This window comes from Penicillium pulvis (genome assembly GCF_028828015.1).
Source record: "Penicillium pulvis strain IBT 33274 chromosome Unknown contig_12_segment0_segment0, whole genome shotgun sequence".
Classification (NCBI taxonomy): Eukaryota; Fungi; Ascomycota; class Eurotiomycetes; order Eurotiales; family Aspergillaceae; genus Penicillium; species Penicillium pulvis.
In genome coordinates, this window is record NW_026643072.1 from 1,272,230 (window position 1) to 1,286,802 (window position 14,573).

Genomic DNA, 14,573 nt, shown 5'->3' on the forward strand with positions numbered 1-14,573 from the left:
AGTGCCAAGCTTCAACTCCACCTGATTGCGATCGCCCCTGGGACACAGCCACACTGGATGGAAAATCCAAAGGAATCGCAACAGCATACAAACCCAATTTCCCAATTTCCCCCAGTTCTTTACCGACAGCCCCTTTGATTATCTCTTTTTTCTTTCTCGCACTTTTGGTGTGAATGTCGCTCTTTGTTTGATCCCATCCCTCCCTTGCTTCGCCCGCTCCACCCTTTGGATTGGTGTTTGGCGAATTCCCTACCTTTGAGAATCTCAATTGGAACCTGAATCCTTTGATTATCCCCATAATATCATCCTGTGGCTTCGAGACCCTCAGCCACCTTCAAGCTTCACTCCACCCAGTGAGCCTCGTATGCTATTTCCTCTTTGAAACAGACTTTCACACTTGTAAGTCTTATTCCGCGCGCTTACGCCAGCGGTGAGGCGATGCCAGTCTGACCAGGCTGTCGCTTTCTCTGATAAAACCTGATCCCTGCGCCTCGCCTTCCAGAGTTCTACTGGTTCCAAGGTTGGGCTATATCTGGCACAAACACAACGAAGCGAGAGTAAGGAACATTCATTGACACATCCTTCAGAAAGATCATATCAAAGCCCAATTAATATCCCAATCGATACCTCGCACTTTCATAATGCGTAAGTCTTCAAGCTTTTTGTCTTTTAATAACCAAATGTTGCTCGACCCAAGAAACTATCATACCTCACACTTTGGTTCATACTCATCAACACCCATACTAAGATGGCCTTAGATATCTATCGACGCGAGGCACGCAGAAATGCATGGTACGACGGGGAAGACGAAGAACCTTCCCGCAATCCATTCAAGAAGTTCCGCAGACGCCCACAACGGAGGCGCTCTATTCAACTAGAGGCTCAGACGCGCAGCGTGAACGATCTCTCCCTATCAGAAGACCAGCGCCGGAAGCAGGACTTTGAAACTGACGGTTTGACTGTGCCCAACTACGCCAATACATTTCCACCCGGAACAGCCAGCAGCGATCAATTCACGGCAGCTAGCGCTGAGCGCAACGAGCCGTCGATTGGTAGCCAGAACCCTATCAACGTTGCCTCGGAGCGGGGACTTGAACCGGAAACTGAAGAAGGAAATGGCAAGACTAGGCAGCGGAAAGGTGTCTTCGGTCGATTCAAGCGTGGGTCAACGGAGGAAGAATTGAAGGATGAGACGGAGGAAAGAAAGCCTCCTAAATTTACGGTTGCTTCGCAGTTGAGGGCGACTATCTTCAATTCTTGGATCAATGTTCTCTTCATTGCGGCGCCGGTTGGTATTGGGCTGTATGCTGCTGATGTGCAACCGGTTGCTATTTTCGTGGTTAACTTCATTGCTATCATTCCCTTGGCTGCTATGCTCAGTTTTGCAACCGAAGAGATTGCCTTGCGAACCGGTGAGACCATTGGTGGTCTTCTGAACGCTACATTTGGTAATGCCGTCGAGTTGATCGTCGCTATCATCGCGCTGGTGAAGAAGGAAGTCGTCATTGTCCAAACTTCTCTCATCGGCAGTATGTTGTCGAATTTGCTGCTCGTCATGGGCATGTGCTTCTTCTTCGGCGGTATCAATCGCATGGAGCAACACTTCAACGTCACCGTGGCCCAAACAGCCGCCAGTATCCTCGCCATCGCCGTTGCCGCTTTGATCATTCCTACCGCCTTCAGCTGGTCTGACGGTCAGTTTCTCCCTCAATTTGTCAGTGAATAATATCAACAGAAGCTAATATCTATCAAGATTCCACAGGTCACGCGGATAAAGTTGCACCTCTGTCTCGAGGCACCAGTATTCTCCTCCTCGTCGTTTACGCCTGCTACCTCTTCTTCCAACTTAAGTCTCATGTTGAGATCTACAACCGTCCCAGCCCGAAGGTCGAGAAACGTCGCCAAAAGGTCACTGAAGGCGACACTACCCGTAACCTTGCACAAATCGGCAAGATGAGCGCCGGCACGATGGGCGGTGAACACGCACAGCAAATGCAGGTGTTGGATCCAGATGATGAGCCCGATCAGCCTCAGTTGCATATCTGGGTTGCCGCGCTTACACTTGTGATCTCAACTGCCTTTGTTGGTGTCTGTGCCGAGTTCATGGTGAGTAAAGATGCATTTGCTTGCAAGGTTCCATCCAGCGATCTAGTATAAGCGTGTGACTAATACGATTATTCCCTAGGTCGACTCCATCAGTGCCTTGACTGCTACTGGTAGCATCGGCGAGACCTTCGTCGGTCTTATCCTCCTACCTATCGTCGGTAATGCAGCGGAACACGCCACAGCCGTCACAGTCGCCTGCAAGGATAAGATGGATCTCGCCATCGGTGTGGCCGTCGGATCCAGTATGCAGATTGCCCTGCTTGTGCTTCCGCTGGTCGTTGTCATTGGATGGTGCATGGGTGTTGATGACATGGTACGAATCCTGTGTCTGGATCCCAATATTAAGTTTACTTGACACTGACTTCCTGAAACAGACTCTCTCATTCGACAACTTCCAAGTCATCCTGCTCTTCGTTGCCGTTCTTCTGGTAAGTAACCCTTCTCCAAAGAAACTTTAAATCTCCCAGCTAATACTGTTTAAGGTCAACTACCTCATCGGTGATGGCAAGTCCCACTGGCTTGAGGGTGTCTTGCTCATGACTATGTATTTGCTTATTGCCCTTGCTGCTTGGTTCTATTAGCTTGGTAGCCACCAGGTGTATGGCTGCATGACTAGTAGTGGTAATCTATCTCTTGGTTTCTATTCCATTCTTTATGTATTATTTCATAACTACTTGACAACTTTTCAAAATATCTATGCGACTAAATTATAATACAATGCTTGATTCCGTAAACTATCGTAGGTCCCCGAAATGCCTTATAGCCCGGGTATTTGTTCAACATGGAATGGTTGAGTGTTGGATATGATCTCCCGTGAAACTGAGATCCTTTTCTGCACTGTAGATTTCGAGGCTTTCGAGTGCATATACTCCTCACATAGGTACAGCATATTATTGTAGGGTCTGAAAAGCAATTGAGTAAGCAACCTTGAAAAGAGACCCTCTTTACTTGCGGATTGAATACTTTTATGGGCCTCAGAAGGTTTTCTGCATAACCAACGGATTATTGGGGTAAGAATGGTGACTGTAAAGTCGATGGCGATCATCATACTCTACGGCTTGGCAATTCGAGCATGGGTCAGTAAGCCTCAAGCATTTAGGGCAACAAAGACATGCTCTGTCTATAAAGCATGGATGTAGAGTAGTCTAAGTTTGCATTCCTTGGTTCAGGTAAACACAAATGACACCGGAGCACTGGAGCCAAAACATTGACTAGCATAGGTCCATATATACTGGACCCCTAATTGAAGTTTCCACACTCAAATACGCCCCTTTGAGAAGGAAGATATCCACTGATTGGCAGTCATAAGCTGGTCAGCGATCGCGGGCCAAATCAGATTGACTGCTGCATCTTTCATCTCAATCGAAAATGCCGCAGTTGCGTCGGTACTGATTCAAAAGTTAGCAACCTCGTTACAATACCTTCACCATTCAACATCAGAAGTAGATTGAAACTCACATCAAAGTGACATGGAAGCCACTAGTCAATTAGGAATCAATATTAGTAAAGCGCCCAACATATAAATCGGGCAAGTGAAGAATACGCACAGTTCGCGAGCAGCACGCGCAGTAGACTCCACACATGTGTTGGTGGTTAAGCCTGCCAACACAACGTGAGTTATGTCATGCTGCCGAAGTTGATAGTCCAGGTCAGTGTTTGAAAAGGAACTAGTGTTATATGGATCAGTATCGCTATCTAAAAAGAGAAGGATTCGAAATATTGGTCTTCCAATAATTACCTGCTGTTCCAGTGTCGAGAGACAACTACATCGCCATTGCTAGGCTGAGGCTCTAATTCTTTCAGAATCTGGCCACCAAAATCTTCGGAGAATGTCACTTTCTCTTTGATTTGAACATGCAACTCATTCATGTGGTTCCAGCCTGAGTAAGTTCCATCCTTGGTGATCTGATGAAGACCATAGAAAATAGGAATGCGGGCTGCTCTTGCGCCGGCCACCAGCTCCTTCATATGTTCGAAAGAGTTGGACGACTCCAAGCTAGCCTTGACGAGAGGGTACAACTTTCCATCGGGATGGAGAAAGTCATTGAGCGGATCAATAAGAAGGACAGCAGTATGAGAGCTCATTGTTGCAAACGATTGAGTAAAACCTTGGAATGTTTGTGTAATGCAAGGCAAGTTAAACCAGAGCACCTAGTCTGCACTTTTATATCCTGTCCCTCATTATCTGATTTATAAACCTTCGGTGTTCGGTTTTTTGATTATTGCGAGTTGCAGTAAATTATTATTCAACAAAAAAGGAAGACTCCCTAGATTACGCATGAGTTGTGTAGAGGCGCTGTGACTTCCATTTTGGGACTAGCGCTGGCGGACGTCATGAGGTAACCGTGGATAACGCAGCTCACAATCATTCTACGAGATGTGTTATCTCTTGAGACTTACTTTGAACACATATTTGGCAGTCACTGAGCGCCATTGAAATAAGTGGCCCACGTTGGAGTCTCTCAGGCTGTCTGCTAGTGGCCAGGTCGCGCCATGCCGCTTTACCCCGGAGCTTCTCGAGGATGCGATGAATGCCGCCGACGCCGCAAGAAGGTAAGGATATTGTTCCATGTCTAGAGAAGCTCTGTAGCTATGCTGAATACAACAAGTGTGATCTGAACAAACCTGAATGTCTTCGGTGCAGCAAAGCTGGTATTAAATGTAACAGCCCGAAAGATTCACGGACATTCATCAATCGAAACGCTGCAAATCTGACCCAACAAAGCGATAAAAAAGCGCTAGTCCATGCATTACAAAATAGAAGAAAGTCGAGCTTAATCGCCGCTGGCGTTGAGAGCTCAAGTGGCTCGGATGATTCTCCATCCCGAAGAACTACTCCAGCTGCTGCTAAGCCAAGTCTACCCTCTGATATGAAATCCATTGATTTTCCTGGGCGCTTGACGCTCTTGGCACTTATTGAAGACTTTAAGCCTGGTTCCCAAGGGGGCATCTTCAGCGGCGATAGAATATCGCGAGCCGACCCCAATTATTCGAGCGCAGCTTTGTGCATTCGAGCTTTACTGCCGCTCACACGCTTGCGGAATGACTCGCTCGCTTTACCAATCTTCAGTCTCCTCACGACTTATATGGGGAACCTGAAAAACGACATAAAGCTAGCACAGCTCGCACAGTCATCGTATACGTCCGCCTTGAAAAAGGCTCGTCCACATATCCAGCAGGTCATAGAGAATGGCCAACGCGGTGCTCAACAAAAGGCCAACATTGAATTAATCTTGCTATTAGCTATAGCTTTTCTAGTATTTGAGGTGAGATTCAGGTCCCCAAATAGGAAAGAAGCGAAACTTCTTTTCCTAAACACTTTTTCTAGTTCGTGAACGAAAATGAGTACTCAGAAGTAGCCCTTTTGGCCCACATCCGCGGTGTGTTAAGCATCTTAGAGCTCTATGGGCCGCGCAATTGCTCTTCACCACAAATGCGACAAGCTTTTAGTGGATTTAGGGGGGTCTTTGTATGCCTCTAGTATCCGTCGCTTCTGCTTTCACTAACGATCCTACAGCTTTCTGTTAGACTTGACAGACATAATCCAACCTTCTTAGCCGATTCAGATTGGATTCGCCTCCCATTTCTGAATATTCGGAAGACCAAAAAGGAGCTTCTCCACGATATTGCGTTGCAAATACCACGGCTCTTCTACCAAACAAATCGATGGTTCTATGGGCTTGAACATTCTGCTCCCAACGACTCCAGCCGCGCAGACCTCTCAGAATCCCCGAGGGAAAACCCAGAAACCGCTCTCTCACTTTTAGATGACTATTGGGCGGTCTTTGATCAACTGGAAGAGTGGGAAAGCAACTGGAAAGCTTCTGAACAAGGTCCCCTGTACTGGCATTCTAATATCCCAATATCCAGCAAGTTGGTCGACATCGACCCAGTTTGCATACCCTCTTTCCCAACTGAAACATACCAAGTTCGCTTCCGAAATACCCAAAAGGCAGGACTTGCTATTGCCTTTTGGTCTTTTCGTCTGGAACTTCTTATGGGAATGATCAAACTCCAGCAAAAGTTATCTGGCACACAGGTTGACTCATTGGAAAAGAACCTGGCCATGGCAGAAGAAACTGCTTTTCTAATTCTGCAAACGGCACCATACCTTACAAGTTGTTTTGAGGGTACAGTAGCTTCAAAGGCACCGCTTCGAACTATAACGAGATATTTTGAGCTGAGAGCTCTGGAGGGAGACTTCAATCCACCGTCAGCTAGCATTTGAGCGCGGAAAGGCGATCTCGTGCCTATTGATACAATATGAATGCGAGTGAAAAGTGTGATATATAATTATGAGATAAAGATGATTGTGCCGTGGTCAAAAAGTACCTGGATAAGGATTGTGAGATAGTCATTTGTTACTTGCTCGACCTCGGGAGTGACATGCTGAATTTGACGTTCACTCGAATGGCTCCTTATTACTCAGCCAATGTACCTGGTCTATTGCATAAGTTGGATCTGTGAAGAAAATCCGAAAAGATGAGAAAGTGACAAGGTAGACACCTGAGGCAAGTGATAGGCACGAGACCATTCCCAAATTCCCCGTACTCAAACGTTGCTAAGACTAATTTAGTAGTCAATTTACCCGTACGGGGAGCCCAGCAACTAGCCCCGGGACGGCTTCTAGATGCAGGCTAATGTGTTTCCGTAACTTAGCCAAATTAAATTATCCCGGTTGCTACGGTGGAATTTGGTGCTTTGTCCACACGCCAAGCCATGCCTTGTCCACACACAAGCCTTACCCTGTCCACACAAGCCGTCCACGGAGTCCGATAGCCACAAAAAAAAAAAAAAGAAAATCCAAAAAATCACTACCCAGCAATAGCCGACCGTGGCGTAAGCACAAAGTCATTAAAACGTGGATAACATCACACATGACGAAGCCAGAAAATTTAATGGATAAACAATCAAGCCCGGTAGGCATGACATAACCATCGGGGCACTCGGAATCGGGATCCCACTGTGCCTGGATTTTTTTACCCGAACCCGATGTGGGGATTTGTGGGATGTAATCAAACGATCGGGATCTGAATCCTGATGACATACGTGGGGGTTAAGGACAATGACCTTGGCTAATGGTTGAATTTGGGACTGGCATTCAATAGCTATGTATTTACAGGCCCCTTTTGTTTGGCAGGGTTGTTGAGAGAAAGTCAAGCTACGCGGGCTGGCCTGGGCTGACGGTCGGAGTCGGCTCCGCGTCAGGATAGGATCCCGCAGAAGCCGATCGGTTATTTTCCGGATGTTCTTAGATTCGAGAAAACAACAAGTGAGATTTTTGAATTACGTTAATACCAGGGTCCACGTAGTTTCTGCATCCACCTGTAGCTCGATTCTGCACCTGCATTTTCAGCAGGGAAATCATCAAGAGGTTAGTTTTAAGTAAAGATCTCCCATCAAACAGGCTTCTCTTGCCATGACAGACCGATTCGGTAATCCGAGCGCGGGATTTTCCCTGCTGATTCTCATGGAGCCAGGGCCGCGGCCCCGGTCGAGGATCGGGTAAAGGGCAGAAGGATCATCAATTGGGTAAATCTCCAGAGGGGGCCACTTTTTTTTTTTTTTTTGCTGGTCAGCTGGAGGGTTTTATACTGGTTCATTGGGTCATGTTGGGGGTTTGGTTCTGACCCGGGTTTGGGTTACCCCCAAGCTTATGAGTGGGTGTACATGGCCCCAAGCCAAGACCAGAAAAAAAGCATAAGGGAATTTGGAAAATGAAAAGGGGAATGGGGAGCCGAGAAGTCGGGGAATGACCCGAGTTTTCATTTATAATTACAAGAGAACAATGTCATCGGAGTCAGATGTGGGGAAGATTTACAATGACAGTATGCAACATGGTTATGGTTGCAGAGACCGGGGAATGGGAAAGCAGCGCTTAAATTTCCCTTTTAAGCTTTGCTTTTTGTGTTTCTCCGCATCACTGAACCGGCCCTTTTGCGAGGAACAGAATATCCACCGGGGAAAAGTCAAATACAGGACCCACCGAGGGCTTGACACGAGGCAAAAGGAATATCCCGTCTCGGGATTGGCACATGATGGCTTTACGGTATTTCTGTTTTTCTCCACTGGTACGTAAAGAGACATCATTTAGACCCGAATGATTTCCCTAAAACAGCTAAAACAGCACATACCAGTGGGCCCCATCACTGTAAGGGAATTTCGGGCCATAGCCGGCCTTACGTAATATGAAATTAGGAAATGCGGGGTTGGCCGGGGTCGGTTCGCTCACGCTTCGGAGGCTGGGGACCAATCACAGCTGTGAGTCGGACGGGGCCGAGAATCGACGGGACTGCCGTGGGGGAAAAATAAAATGCTCGGTGTATGACTTTCCCGTTCATTCCTGACAGCAAGGGGGGCATTTTATTTTTATTTCATTTTTGTGGATTACGGGCTTGGGCTCTACTCCGTACATAATAATATTGTAAACAGGTTCTAAGTTTCTCGGATCACCCATGCAGCTCGGCATCGGGTTCTCTCGTTTGCTGCAGTTTGAACGAGGTCTAGGGTATGATCATCGCATTGCGGTGAGATTCCGTCCATATTGGTTGGACCGAAAGAATGAAAGACCGGGGGCCCGGGAAGCTGTGCCTAGGGGTGACACGATGACATGACGGAGCCCTCCGTCAATCAAGCGAAAATAGTAGGCCGATCCTAGCGAGGGACCAAGTACTGATGTAACTCTCGGAGTGTAGGAACGAGGATCAATCGTGGATCTTCTTGTCCCTGCGGGGAGCCCCGGTCGTGTGCTTGTCAAGTCTGGGGGGGGAAGAAAGTTACGATAATGTCTACCCGAGGGATCACAGATGGGAAGTCCGAACATGTTCCCCTCTTTTTTTCCTTTTTCTCTTTGCCTCCTCGGTATATCAATGAATCCGTGGCTCCGTGGCTTTTCCCCAGGCCATGTGGGAGTCTAAGCCCTAGAATCCCTCATGTGGAGTGCATTTGGGTCTAACCGTTCTCGCTGTACCCTCCGACTTTTGTCCATCATTTCCGTTAGCCAGATGTGGACTTCCCGACTCGGGGAAATGTACGCTGTCATCTTTTGTACGAGATCCAGCCATTTGCCGATCGGAAGACCAGGGTCCGTGTACCTTAAGGACGGGATGATCCTGGAGAAAGTGATGTCGTCCGATCTCTCATATTTTGGGTCTTTCCCCACCCATACCAGATTTCAATTTCCTCTTTGCTTCTAATAGTTCCCGTATGGAGCGGGAAGTGACCGTGGGATTGGTATTTGAGCCAGTTCCATCTAGACCTGGACCAACACGGTGTCACCCTCTGGAAATGTTCCACTGTCGGGAAGTTGGGTTGAGCAAAAGAGGATCATGAGATCCCAGCTCGGACCTCTCTCCAATACTACGTGGTTGAATTTCGGCCTCGGGTTTGTAAATTAAGCAATCGGTCTTCAGGTGAACATGGGGTAAGACTAGGAAATATGGGGTAATCTATACCGGTCGATGTAAAAAATACAGCCCCATTGAACTAAAAAGCTCGGCATCCGGAAAACCTGGGGGCTCCACTCTCCACGAATCAAGCCAGCGCGCGTCCTTGCATACCTTGGGCCTCCGCAATTTCAAATGCCCAGTTCCCCAGCGGCTCTCGGCTCCAAACCGTTTTGATTTATCCATACTCCGTTCCCTTCCGATCTTCTTTTCTCCAGTCGCATTCCCGGTCCCGGTGCCCCGTGGACTTTCTTTTCCCCCACACTCCGCCCATTCCCGTCTATCCCCCTTCGGGTTCTTCTCTCCTGGGGTTTCTTTCCTTGTCCACACCGTCATATAGGTACGTATGGGGAACATATTGTTGCGCAAATGATCTAGAATGCTAACATCGGTAATAGATCAGGTTCAATACACACTTGAACAGGGTCTAGATTCATACCTCCCCGTATTCATCGCTACCATCTCACTCGGACAGTGAACCCAAGCGAAACCACAAGCATTTAACAGCAATCCACAGTGATAAATGGGATTCCACTTTCCAGATTGAGCGTTTTAACTCCCGAAATCGTGCCCGCAGACGTGGGATCTGCCTAATTACAACCATGCGGTCCAGTATCGCTTGCGCTCGATGCCGGCGCAGTAAAATCAAGTGCGTCAATTCCGGCATCGATACCACCTGCCGCGCGTGCGAATCCTCCGGCCGAGACTGTGTCTACCCAACCCCCGCCATCGGCATAAGTGGAAATAAGCGAGATCTGGCCGCGCTCGTTGATGGGGAGGATCGCAATGGAGACTGGGGAGATGGACCGAAGCGGCCACGCCAGCGCAAAATCCCCGGAATCCCAGGGTCTTCACCAGGATCTAAAGCCGGTCTCGATGCCCTCGATGCCTCAATTCTTACCACGAAAGTATGGGAAGCCGTCTTCGATCTATTCCAGTCGCATTTTGCTACACACCTACCTTTCCTCCACCCAGCCACTTTCCTCGGGCAAATACGTCAACTGTCCACCCCAGCACCGCCAACCCCGATCCAGGTAGAGGGACAGGAAGCTGTGCGCAATGTCGCTTCCAAGGCCGATCCGTCCTCATCACTAATCCCGCTGGGAGTCCTCGCATTAACCGCTCGGTTCCACCCTCCTCTCGTCGCATTCCACTCCCCCGCGTCACCCGGACACTCATCGAACCCACTGGCAGCATCTGAATTCTACGCGACAGCTTTGCGAAGCCGGCTGGCCGGCCTTGATGGCGCAAGTCTGGCTGTGCCCGACCTGGCCCGAGTTCAGGCACTACTCATGCTAGCACTCCATGAATGGGGTATGTGCCGTGGTAAGAGCGCATGGGTATATGTTGGAATGGCGATCCGGCTTGCTCAGAGCATGGGCTTACCATTTGAGCTGGAGAATGAGTTTCCCTCGCGGGACTTTTCCCGCTCGTCCCCGGGCTTCAAGCCCGAGGCTGATCATTTCGGGCTTCTTCGTCGAGTGGAGCCAAAGGAACAGACATCGGATGATGTAATTGCACAAGAAACCAAGCGTCGGACCTTTTGGGCATGTTTCATTCTCGACCGATGCCTGAGCAGCGGCAAGTATCGTCCGCGCATGATCAACATTCAGGATCTCGGAATTCAACTTCCGAGTGATAATGCCTTTGCTTTCGGAGAGCGGGTTCGGACAGCCCGGTTAAATGAGCCGACTGTGCGTCGCCCACAAAGTTTCGGGGCCCAGGGTGTGCAGATCCCGAGTATTCGGCAGAGTTTAGGGTTGGGTGATGATAAAATCCCCCCTACGAACGGTACCCCTGATGGCAAAGCTTGGTCGCCAATCTCACGGCGCAAGGACTCGACTGAGGATGACGTCGATCGATGGGAGGTTGGTGCTGAGGAGTCGGTCCTGAGTAGGGTGATTCGCATAATTCGCATTTGGGGAAGCATCGCGAAATGGTCCTGTGCGGGTGGCCGAAGAACGGAACAGTACCCCCCATGGCATCCCGAGTCGCGCTTCGCAACGCTGCGGATGCAGTTGAACGAGTTCCAGGACAGCCTCTCCCGCAATCTCCAATACTCGGTCCGAAATACCGATACCCACATTATGTACAAGACCACGCTGGCCTCTTATACTGTCATGCATGTCGTCTACTTCTTGTCGGTCATCGTTCTACACCGTGCTTATATTCCATTCTTGCCCCTCCGTTGCAATGAGCCCATTGGCCCCTTGGACGAGCCCTTGCTGCCTTCCGATAAAGCCAGTGGCCCACCCGAGGCTTTCTGGCGGGACAGTGCCCGCGAGTTGTCCAAGGCGGCTCGTGAGATGATCGACCTGGTTGCAACCTGTCAAGGCCGCGGGGCTCTCGTTGAGAATCCCCTTGTTGGCTTCGCGATCTACAATGCCGCCTTCATTGGTGTGTACAGCTCTCATTTCCCCCACATGGATCCCGACGGTCTCCTCGCTGCTAGACCTCCGCCGGCCAGTCATGATAGCCAATTGCCCGGTGCAGTGCAGTCCCGCAAGGCCCTGGATATCCTACGGGAGATGCGGCCACGTCTCAAGATGGCTAGTGGATGGTTCCGTACTCTGAACCGTCTTCACAGCTACTTCTCCAAGGTTAAGCGAGACTTCCGCCGGTACTCTCGCAACCGCCTTGATAGTATGTCGGATGTGTCTGATCATGGGGGTGTGAACGGCGCTCGACCAATTCGGGATGGTGGCCTTGGCGGTGGCTTGGAGGAATTCAAGCTTCTGGAGAAGCTGTTCCTGGACTTTGGTTCCATTGAGGATCAGCTGCAGGATTCAATGGATGAAGATGGTGTTGCAATGGCCATGGGTGGAGAGTTGATGCCCGACCGCATGACAAATCTCAGTGACGCCGGCAGCAATGCTGTTAAGAGTGAACTTGGGGATCCCATTGAACAGCAACTGGATGGTGCCGGTGGTCGTCGCGAATCCTGGGTGCCCGTCAATAGTCCTGGCTTGCCTTTACCTAGCCACGATGGAGACCGCCGCCCCAGTCTTCCTTTGCCTAACAACCGCCCCATGCCATCGCAATCCCCTTATTCTTTACCATCTTTACAACAGCACCACCCAGATGGACCTATGTACACCTCCCCTCCCAGCCTTCCATCCTTGGTAGCCACTACGCAATCTCCCTCGCAATATCTCACTGCAACAACCAATCGGCTGCAGCCCATCAACTCTTGGCTCCCTACTCGCCAGAACGCACCCCCTCCATACTCACAGTCGCTGCCACCCATCAATGCTACTGCTCCACACGTACCCGTCCTCCCACCGCCGGGATCAGGTGTTCAACTGGCCCCGTCACCACCCTTGACCTCGACCGAGGGGCCTGACACCAGTCTCATGTCAACCAGTCTTGGCGGTGATGATGTCATGGCCTTCCTGGACGGAGGGGACTGGGCACAATTGTCTATGATCCAACCCTCAGAAGTCGGCATTCCCACCGGATGGCTCAGCGCCGTGTGGACTACCTTCAGCCGATAGGTGCTAGCGAAGCGTTGACGCTCTTCTCTGTACTATTATTCATTTACGACTCTCTCTTGTCCGTTACGTTACGTCTTACGTACTGTACGACTATCTACATCCTGATCGCAGGCGACTTGAAAAAAAAGGGAAGGAATCTTGGGCTTGTTTTTTTGTTTGAGGTGTTTGATGAACGCGTGATCCGATCCGGGCTGGCTTTATCTGGACATAATGGGTTCAGGCCCGACGGAACTCTCAATCATGATACCCAACCCCAGACCTTGCTACTGCTAGGTTCTTTCTCTCCATTTCTTTGATTTGAATTACCCCCGGCGCAGGAGGTTCCGTCAAAGGTTTCATTCTTGCCTATCTCTTTCCTCGGTACTTTACTCCCTTCGTCTTTTCTTTCAGCTTCTTCTATCTCTCTGTGCCATTTTATGTTCTGTGTTCTAGCGAGCGTTTGTCGGGTAGGCAGGGCATTATTGGTCTGCCCTTGTTTTTTTGCCTGTCTTGTTTTCCTTGTTTCCATTCAGCCCTTGCTTGGGACGTGATTATGATGAGCTATGGCGTTATGCTGGGCTGAGCCTGCGTTGAATCTGTTATTGTCAGTGTTGCTGCAATAAGCTTTAGGTATGCTTATGCTTAGGGATTCTTTTTGACTTGATTCGTTGAAACAATGATTTGCCAGAAGGCTTTCTTACGTTTCACTATTTCTATCTTACTCCGTCACTTGATGCTTAGATGCCATAGTAATGGATTATATGTCCAGGTCCAAGTAGTAATAAGCGGGTCTATACCTTGAAATCAGAAAGCGAACCAATGACGAAATACAGAGTAAACATACACATATAATACATCTAAGCCAAACCCTCCTGTATGCCTCTCACATAGTCCATCCGCATCCTATACACCCCATCACCCCCATTCAAAACTTTCTTCTCTTCTAACAATTCTATAAGATCAAGCACATAATCCTGACAATTCCACCCCCGAATATCATTGAGAACAGCAGCTTCACTTGCGATCTTTTGAATATCGTTTGCTTTTGTAACGTCCACGTTGCAAATATAGACCAACTCAAGTAAGTCGGGCGATTTTCGTATATCTTTGGTTTCATGTTCATATCGGAAATGGCCATCCGATCCTTTGACTTGGAGAACAGTTTTGTTGTTCTGGGTTTCTTCATCGATGAAGAGACTCCATTGTTTAAAGACGCCGTCACCCTTACTTATGGCAAGAAAGAGCGGGATAGAAGACATTGGAGAATGTGGATGCTGCAGGTATTCCAGGGTTAGATTCATAGATAAGATACATCTTGACACTGGACGACATACAATGGTGTGGGGTGTTGCCAGTGACCGTGAATCGTATGTGAACATTTGAACGGATCAAGGCTTGAGGAAATCAATCAGTGTTTATGAACTAGATCATGAAGACTGAATATCCAGACGGCGATCATTGTCCTACTATTTATGTGCCCTATGGACTCAATGCCCCCGCAGCCCTGCTCGAAAATAAATTGGCGCCGAACCAAGTACAATGGTGATTA

At 49.0% G+C, this 14,573-nt stretch overlaps 5 protein-coding genes across 5 annotated transcripts; 3 read left to right on the top strand and 2 right to left on the bottom strand.

Annotated features, from left to right (window-relative positions):
• Positions 1-748: 748 nt before the first annotated feature.
• On the top strand, positions 749-2,807 carry N7503_001691 (hydrogen/calcium exchanger domain-containing protein; the record flags this gene model as incomplete). The annotated part of the gene is made up of 5 exons (XM_057061238.1): positions 749-1,694; positions 1,754-2,106; positions 2,186-2,419; positions 2,481-2,534; positions 2,589-2,807. The coding sequence occupies 5 exons, from the start codon at positions 749-751 to the stop codon at positions 2,685-2,687; spliced, it is 1,686 nt and encodes a 561-aa protein (XP_056925200.1). The 3' UTR covers positions 2,688-2,807.
• A 557-nt stretch (positions 2,808-3,364) lies between these two features.
• Positions 3,365-4,191, bottom strand: N7503_001692 (cysteine hydrolase family protein; the record flags this gene model as incomplete). The annotated part of the gene is made up of 4 exons (XM_057061239.1): positions 3,365-3,494; positions 3,565-3,585; positions 3,654-3,773; positions 3,845-4,191. 4 exons carry the CDS (start codon positions 4,189-4,191, stop codon positions 3,365-3,367), a joined length of 618 nt encoding a protein of 205 aa, XP_056925201.1.
• Positions 4,192-4,976: 785 nt separating this feature from the next.
• N7503_001693 (uncharacterized protein) lies at positions 4,977-6,334 on the top strand (the record flags this gene model as incomplete). Its single annotated transcript, XM_057061240.1, has 3 exons — positions 4,977-5,372; positions 5,435-5,575; positions 5,624-6,334. 3 exons carry the CDS (start codon positions 4,977-4,979, stop codon positions 6,332-6,334), a joined length of 1,248 nt encoding a protein of 415 aa, XP_056925202.1.
• Positions 6,335-10,153: 3,819 nt separating this feature from the next.
• On the top strand, positions 10,154-13,045 carry N7503_001694 (putative C6 transcription factor; the record flags this gene model as incomplete). Its single annotated transcript, XM_057061241.1, has 1 exon — positions 10,154-13,045. The coding sequence occupies one exon, from the start codon at positions 10,154-10,156 to the stop codon at positions 13,043-13,045; it is 2,892 nt and encodes a 963-aa protein (XP_056925203.1).
• An 836-nt stretch (positions 13,046-13,881) lies between these two features.
• N7503_001695 (uncharacterized protein) lies at positions 13,882-14,283 on the bottom strand (the record flags this gene model as incomplete). Its single annotated transcript, XM_057061242.1, has 1 exon — positions 13,882-14,283. One exon carries the CDS (start codon positions 14,281-14,283, stop codon positions 13,882-13,884), a length of 402 nt encoding a protein of 133 aa, XP_056925204.1.
• Positions 14,284-14,573: the final 290 nt, after the last annotated feature.